The sequence below is a fragment of the Branchiostoma belcheri genome, unplaced genomic scaffold, assembly GCF_001625305.1.
Source record: "Branchiostoma belcheri isolate BF01 breed outbred unplaced genomic scaffold, Haploidv18h27 scaffold66, whole genome shotgun sequence".
Lineage (NCBI taxonomy): Eukaryota > Metazoa > Chordata > Leptocardii > Amphioxiformes > Branchiostomatidae > Branchiostoma > Branchiostoma belcheri.
The window spans coordinates 384,619-392,079 of record NW_017804309.1 but is presented as its reverse complement, the minus strand read 5'-3'; the positions used below and the strand labels follow the sequence as shown (position 1 = coordinate 392,079).

Below are 7,461 nucleotides of genomic sequence, written 5' to 3'. Positions count from 1 at the left end.
ATACAGGTGTATAAGCCAGAGTCCTCCACAATAGGTTTGGTCATTACAAGACTGGGGCTCTGTGGGTACCAAGATTTGATGTGTTTTAGTGGAGCTCAACGTACCAGTGTAGAGGAAACTTCATCACATGTGACACCGTTTTTCAACTCTTTCTGATTGCAATGTACATGTGTTGACTGTTTTCCAGAAGTTGTATTTCCTACCCGAGATGTACACCTAGTTTTATCTTACCTTACCTTAGCACCTTAGTTCCTCCTGTGCCTATTGTTATCTTACAATGACCAAATATGTATCAAATGTGTGCAAATATTGTAGCTAATGTTTGATACTGATACAATGATTTTTAGATCTACTTACCTGGTAGTCTAAATTGCTGTAACATGAAAGGAACAGGTGTGCTGCATGTTTCTACACTTACTTTCAGGTCGTCCATTTTCTTGATGACCTTGTTATCCCTTTTCCATACAGCAGTGGCCCCCTTGATAAGGATGGCTAACACCCCGGGTTTGCAGGGCAGCTTGGTGTGGGCTTCAGACTTCACAATCTGTGGAGGTTTAGCCTTGTCTGGGATAACTGTTGGGAGATGGGGTGGGCAGATGTGGGGGGAAGGGAGGAGAGGGTGAAAGGCAATACAACTATTGGGTGATAGCTGTGGGGGTATAGGATAAGGAAAAACAAAAACGAGCAACTTGTCAGTATTTAAGTATGAAAAGATGTGCATGTATAGATATTCATTATTTAAAGTAAAACTGCCAAGACAACACCATGTCTTCTACTGCTTGCTGCCAGACAAGTTATGGACAGTCCCGAATTTGTGTCCTGAAGGATTTCATCTTTAATCTAAGATATAAATCCTTACCTGTTACTGCGTATATTATTGGCCTGTCTTTCAAGTCACCCCTTCTGCACACATAAATGCCTGTGTCTTCAACCTCAGTGGACCTGATAGCTACAGCAAGGCAAATGACAATGTCTGAACACACAAGGTTTCTGATGCAAATGGAATTCCAGACATGATGACTGAAAGTGTAAGAAGATTACTCTCAGACCAAATCTGTTTTATAAGTTTCTTCGTCTTCCCTAGTCATTGAGGTGAGGCCTGTTGCTTTTCAAGTAGCTACTAGTGCAATGCAGCTGCTTTTTTAGCCAAGCACACTGGGTCACACCTACTCTTCTCGATAAGTTTTACATGCAGGTAAGCAATGTTCTTGTTTTCAAATCCATCTGTAAGCTATGGTAAACCTTGCTAACATCAGAGACTTACTAAGATCCCACTTGTCCAACACCAAGTGTTTTCCCTCCACCTCGATGGACTTGCCGTCTTTTTTCCACTCCGCTGATTCAGGAGACATCTGAGTCTTTACATGTTTACAGGGTAGTTTAACATCTGCAACTGTCTCTACTGTTATGTCGTGATGGATTTCTGCAAACAGCGGATGGGAAATATGATTTACCTTTAGTTACATATTGGTAGCACAGAAGAGAGATACAGAGGAGCAGCCAGGTAGAAAAAAATCAGCTTTGAATATCTAAAACATTGAATAACCAAATGGACTGTTTATTTTAGCATCAGGTAAGTGGTATAACAGTGGGGTTTTCATTACTCACTGGCTTTCTCTTCCTCCATAAGTTGTTCAAGTGCTTGTTTCTTTAGCTGTTCCTCTGTGGGTTTCCCTTGTTCTAGCAGTAAAGAACATGGTGGTAGGGAACACTGAGCCTCTTGCTTGTCCTGCCCACGACAGGAGTTTGTCAGACTACCATCTGGGTTCTTGCACTGCCTTACCCTGAATCCTAGTAATAAAGTAGGTGTCAGTCTCTGGTACTGGTATTAATATATGATTTGACATCAAGATTGTTAGAAGCGAATATTTCAACAAGGGAACTTAGTGCCTGAAATCTGATTTCATAGAGGTTCAATGTATTGGTCATTGTGACTGTCATCTGTATAATTTTCATAATACGTGCAGAGGGGTTCTTATGTCTTACCCATAGCCCTGCCACAGGTTGCTGTGCACTGTTGCCACTTTCCCCATTTGGTCCACTCTGCTACAGCTCCACACTGATTCATCATGTACTCCGGAACCTCACACTCCTTTGTGTCTTCATCCTCTCCTTCGCAGTCTTACGAGAATGCAACAAATAGTTTATTTTCTGGTCAAGGAGATGGAAATTGGTATCTTCTATATTGATGAAATGCTACAGCAGTCATGGTAGTTACTGGTACAATTACAAATAGTTCATGATATCACTATTATGATTTTCTAACCACACATAAGATATATTGTATCCCACAATTTTCCTTCCAAAAATCAATTGCATGAATTGAATGAAAGCAATCGACTTTTTTTCTGATACATTGTACATGAATATCACTATATGTATTTTAAAGTTATTTGCAACACATGTTGCAGTGGAAACAGCAGAGGGAAAAGGTTAATGGCTGTTATTTATGCTACTGAGTGTGACGACACAAGCCTTACATTCCCCCTCCCCTATAGGGGGAGGGCTGTCACAGTCCCTGTGTCTGGTGTGCAGTCCTTCATTGCACTGTGGGTAACAGTCTGGTGACCATGGGCCCCACAAGCCCCACTCACCATGCTCTGGAGGTCAAAGACAAGAAACCACCTGTTAAACTAAGTATACTAGTCTCCATAATCAAATAGAATATTAACTGGGAAAGGCCATCATCAAGGAGATAATCATGCTTCATTACTAACTTAAACAAAAGTTTCTGCTCAGTATACCATCATCTTAGTTTGAGTCACTGTCACAATCAAGCACTGTTGTAGAAATATTAGAAAAGAGGAACCTACTTACGAGGAGGACAGGGGTCATGCCTCCACTTTTGATCACAGTCCTTGACCTCCTCCTTCTCTCCAGGACAGGGAGCCCCGATCCCCAGACAGTCCCTGATCCTCTTCCTGACAGGAGCATCACAGGTCATGGAGCACACAGACCACTCACTCCACTCACTCCACTCTGGAAATTGGGAAAAACAGAAACTTTTATATATGGCTGATTCCCAAGGGAGAGGTAAAATGAACCCATGCTGTTGGTTTTATCTGTGGTAATGGACAGTCATGTTATTTTAAAAACCTAATGGACTGATGGGCTATCTATATTGCTATCTTGTAGTTTTGTTACCTTTTTTGTGAAGTTCTGAAATGCCCTGTGTTTTAGCATGTCCAATAGTTTGCCACTACTGGAAACTTTGTGACAAACATTTGTAGGCTCTATATACATGTCATAGTAGCCTGAAAACCAATAGTAAACACTCATGACAAGCAATTAAAGTGCCATATTTCTTGTACATGTGTATCTATTTTTGTGGTATTTCTGTTTTGCAAAAGCTCTATTTCAGTGCTGACACAGACTAATTAGAGGTCTTACCTTTTGCACAGTACTCCTCACACGCAGCAGGTTCTACCTGCTTTTGTGCCCCCTGCTCATCCCCAATACAGTGATGTCCAGGTGTTGGAGCAGGGTCGTCACAGTAGCGCTCCCTCCTAGCCTTAACACCAGACTTGCATGGCTCAGTACATTCCCACTTACTCCACTCTCCCCAGTTCCCATTGTAGTCTGCAAAATGGGTATTTTTCCACAAATACTTTTCGTAGGACTTTTAATAATACACTTAAACATTGAATTGATTTGTATTATTCACATCTAGCTCAAAAAGGTGCAACAGTCAAAGAAGCTGGATTTGTACTTACATGCTCCTCTTCCACCATTGTCAGCTGTAATGCAAAAGGAATCAAAGATATTTATGATTTTCCATAAAGGGAAAACATTCAGGAATTACATTACAGCATTTCTACCTTTAATCAGAATGGCAATGTGATTTTGATTTCCTGTGTCAATCTTGAACTGAAGGACATGAGAAAGGGTGTGCAACGATCTAATCCTACCTTCACAAACCTTTTCACACGTGCCCTCTTCAAAAGTTGCTATCTGCTTCCACCCCCTGATCTCAGGTGCACAGGAAAAGCCTTGGCACTCCCTGTGCCTGGTGTTGGTGCCTGTTCCACATGCGGCCGGGGATGTGTTACACAGTGACCAGGGAGCCCAGGGGCCCCACTGTCCACCTTCACCACCGCCATATCCATGGCCATACAGACCTGCGAGGCCTGAATAGAAGAAGAGAATGTATGGTGATTTTGGTCTCCTGTTAATTATTATATAAAAGACATTAAAGATAGAACTTGAATTGATGCCAGTTAGTATAACTCCAGGAGGTGCTTTTTAAGAAGCAAAGCAAAAATAGTGGCAAAACCAAGGAGCTTTATAGCCTATAAACCCGCATTTGGCAAAACCATTCACTGGGATCAATAATCTATTTATAGACCTACTTTGGCCATGGACGTCTGGAAACCAGGTAGAAAATGCAGTCACTACAATAAGCAGCATCTACGACAGACACCAGCGCCCATATGTCGTAAAATAAACACGTTCCTTGATATGCGTTGCTGTGGCTCGAGTTGACTCAGGACTATCAAAAGAACAACACCTTTCAAAAAGTTCGAAATTTGGCGGCCATATTTAAATAAACATGACGTCATGCGCAAGGAATCGACGCGCACGTTTTTCCCGCGAAAAATTGGACTCAACCAAGCAAGGGTGAGACTCACTATTATATTTTGCACAAAATGTACATTTTATAATAAAAAGACATTTTAAAAGGATGCTAAATCAATAACAAAAGTAATACAAGTGAAGTAATGGTCTTATTGTTAACGAATATTGTAATGTTTTATATCTCATTGCAAAATCAATTGTATACATAACCCATAAAGTAGTGGTATATACCACTAAGCTCTGTGCGATTTAAAACGAAGAGGAAGAAAGAGTTGTTGAGAGTTTTGTTCTGCTTTGTTGTCAGCCTTTCACCATGCCAAAGCGCCCCAACCCGTGGGGAGACTACGCCCCGCAGCTCAAGACTCATGTCGGGCAGAAGGAAGTCAACTTGGGCGTCTGTAAGGACCAGAATATGAAGGCGGTGTACGGTAAGCATCCTGCGTCATACGGCAGCCAAGATGGAGGTCGGGGAAGAAAAATAACAAACACGTGCAGCATTGCTACTCTCTTATGTTTCTTCGTGTCAGTTGGGTAACTTGTGTTTCTGTACGGCATGGTTTTGAGGGTCTTTTGACCAAAGTACATGTAGTCATAATGTAATGTTCTTCTCCCCAGAACACACCCAGAAGATGCTGTTTGAAGGTGCCAGGAAGTGTGCGGGTGCAGTGGAGATGACTGTGGCTGTCGCAGATGTGCCTATGGACCACCACGACCACCTGTTGGCAGGACAGATGCACCTGGATAGATACCTCCAGGTGCCTCAGGTTCACGCAGGTAAGGGATTTGTGTTGGCAAATTATGCAAGGTGCCTCCTAAATTATGCTCAACAGGAGAGATAAGAAAAAAGCAAGACAGAAAGAAGGTCATCAGTCTTTCATGACAGAAACTGTAGGGGAACAACGGTACCTATCAGAAGTGCCAAAACCAAATAATCAATCTATTCATCCCTTTCTGCAACTCACATTTGTGAAACATTATACACAACTCACTACTAGTACTCACTTTTGACCTGGCCTACCTTTCTATTATAACTATATAAGTTTTATCAAATACTGAACAGTATATCATAGGAGTAATTCTTCATCATCAAGTTCATGCCAAGGTAAAATTACATATACTAGGCCTGCTTGCCATATTGCCAGTTTGAGGTCAGTGTTGATAATGACAAGTGTTTTGTTTTTCATCAGTAGCTGTCAACTTCATGATTATGTTGTGTATTCTGTACAGGTGCAAATGGTGTGACTAACGGTGCAAATGGTATGACCAATGGTGCAAATGGTGTGACCAATGGTGCAAACGGTGTGACCAATGGTGCAAATGGCCACTCCCATGCACTCAATGGTCACTCCCATGGACTCAATGGACACTCCCATGGACTCAACGGCCACAGTATGACCAACGGTGGTGCAAACGGTCACTCGCACCTGAACGGTCAACACAAAGCCATGTTTGGTAAAGGAGGTGAGAGCAAGTGGCATCAGTATTCTGCATTTTTGGAAGTGATGGCTTCATTTTCATTTCTGCGTGACTCAACTTATATGGATTTTAAATGTTGAAATAACTTCATCATTGGTTTTGAGATGCTATTCATAAAGTCAAATTAGTTTGGCCTAAGTGTGATATTTTGAGAAAAGTAATGATTGAATGTGTTGTCTACAGGCTCCCTCAGCCCGACCTCCTGCCAGGTCTGCAGCCGTCCCATCCGAGCCCTGTACCGCTGCAGCTTCTGTGACAAGGCCATGTGTTCCTCCTGCCAGCGCCAGTGCAGCAACTGCTACGGGGAGTTCTGTCTGCTCTGCTCAGTGGCCAAGTAAGTCATCACTTGTACAGTTGAGGGCTCTCTCCAGCTCTAAATGTTTCTCTGTCATCTCATAGCTCTGGTGTCGAGCACTGAAGTTGTGCAAAATTCTAACTAAGGACAGACTAATGTATTCTGGATAGAGCAATGAAAGAGTAGCATTATCTGTTATAATGTTGCACAGTTTTCTCGTCGGTTCCCCACCAGTTTTGTGTTGTCACTTCTGTTGTTGAAACTTAAGGTTATATCTGGTATGTCGGAATGGCAAGATTGCTTCCTTCTACATTTACTGAGCCTCACAGCTACTGTATACATAGACAACTTTTGTCTAAATTGTTGCTCATCTTTTCTCCTACAGCTATGACTCCAGAGATGAGAGATCATTCTGCTTGAGCTGCTCAACTTGAAGCTGTATGTTGTATGATAGGAAAACACAAAAGCAAACAAATACCAAGAGTAGACACAATTGTTGGTCATTTACAGGTGACAGATGTTAATACATTCGAAGGCTAAATAAAATAAGTAATGGTGAAGCTATTACTGGGAGGGCAAAGGAAAGACTAAAATTTGTTGTACATGTAGAAAAATCTGATTTACAAAAGATATTTGGTGCTAGGATAGAGATACATACTTAGAGTCTGTTGGTTTGAGTTGTGAACTGCATAAGGGACGACTGCATTTCATGTAGAATGTGTTCATGAAGATAGAAAGGGAATTTAAGTCCAACTGTAGTGGAGATTGAAAATCAGCTCTGAACTTGACTTACCTTTGCTGTAAACGAACAATTGTCATAATAGGGATGTCTAATTAGAAATAAGACTAACATTAACTGAAATCAAGACTTGCAGTTAAATGATCATGAAGAATTCATGTGTGGCACTCATAGTGAGAGTACACATTGAATATACATGTGTATATATACAAACTTCTCTAAATTGATGTTGTCATAAACATATTGATGCTTTTTCCTGTACAAATTGCCATGTATGTGCTGTCCATATAGCTTCAATTATTAAAAAAAACACTTATGTTAGACTGTTACAAGTTGGAATATTTCTTAATAAAGAAGTTATTTTTGACAACTGCTT

At 41.3% G+C, this 7,461-nt stretch overlaps 2 protein-coding genes across 2 annotated transcripts in view; one reads left to right on the top strand and one right to left on the bottom strand.

Annotated features, from left to right (window-relative positions):
- The window catches only part of LOC109483660, an 8,638-nt gene extending 4,907 nt beyond the window's left edge, over window positions 1-3,731 (bottom strand). The window contains exons 1-9 of the mRNA XM_019786695.1: window positions 3,714-3,731; window positions 3,391-3,619; window positions 2,818-2,979; window positions 2,481-2,600; window positions 1,987-2,121; window positions 1,609-1,791; window positions 1,265-1,423; window positions 860-949; window positions 419-573 (exon numbers count right to left, since the gene is read on the bottom strand). Coding sequence (XP_019642254.1) covers window positions 419-573; window positions 860-949; window positions 1,265-1,423; window positions 1,609-1,791; window positions 1,987-2,121; window positions 2,481-2,600; window positions 2,818-2,979; window positions 3,391-3,619; window positions 3,714-3,731 — 1,251 coding nt within the window. The remainder of the gene's footprint in view (window positions 1-418; window positions 574-859; window positions 950-1,264; window positions 1,424-1,608; window positions 1,792-1,986; window positions 2,122-2,480; window positions 2,601-2,817; window positions 2,980-3,390; window positions 3,620-3,713) is intronic.
- A 1,057-nt stretch (window positions 3,732-4,788) lies between these two features.
- Window positions 4,789-7,455, top strand: LOC109483732 (apoptosis regulatory protein Siva-like). The gene is made up of 5 exons (XM_019786803.1): window positions 4,789-5,003; window positions 5,191-5,349; window positions 5,803-6,036; window positions 6,235-6,385; window positions 6,732-7,455. Exons 1-5 carry the CDS (start codon window positions 4,889-4,891, stop codon window positions 6,778-6,780), a joined length of 708 nt encoding a protein of 235 aa, XP_019642362.1. The 5' UTR covers window positions 4,789-4,888; the 3' UTR covers window positions 6,781-7,455.
- The last annotated feature ends 6 nt before the right edge of the window (window positions 7,456-7,461 follow it).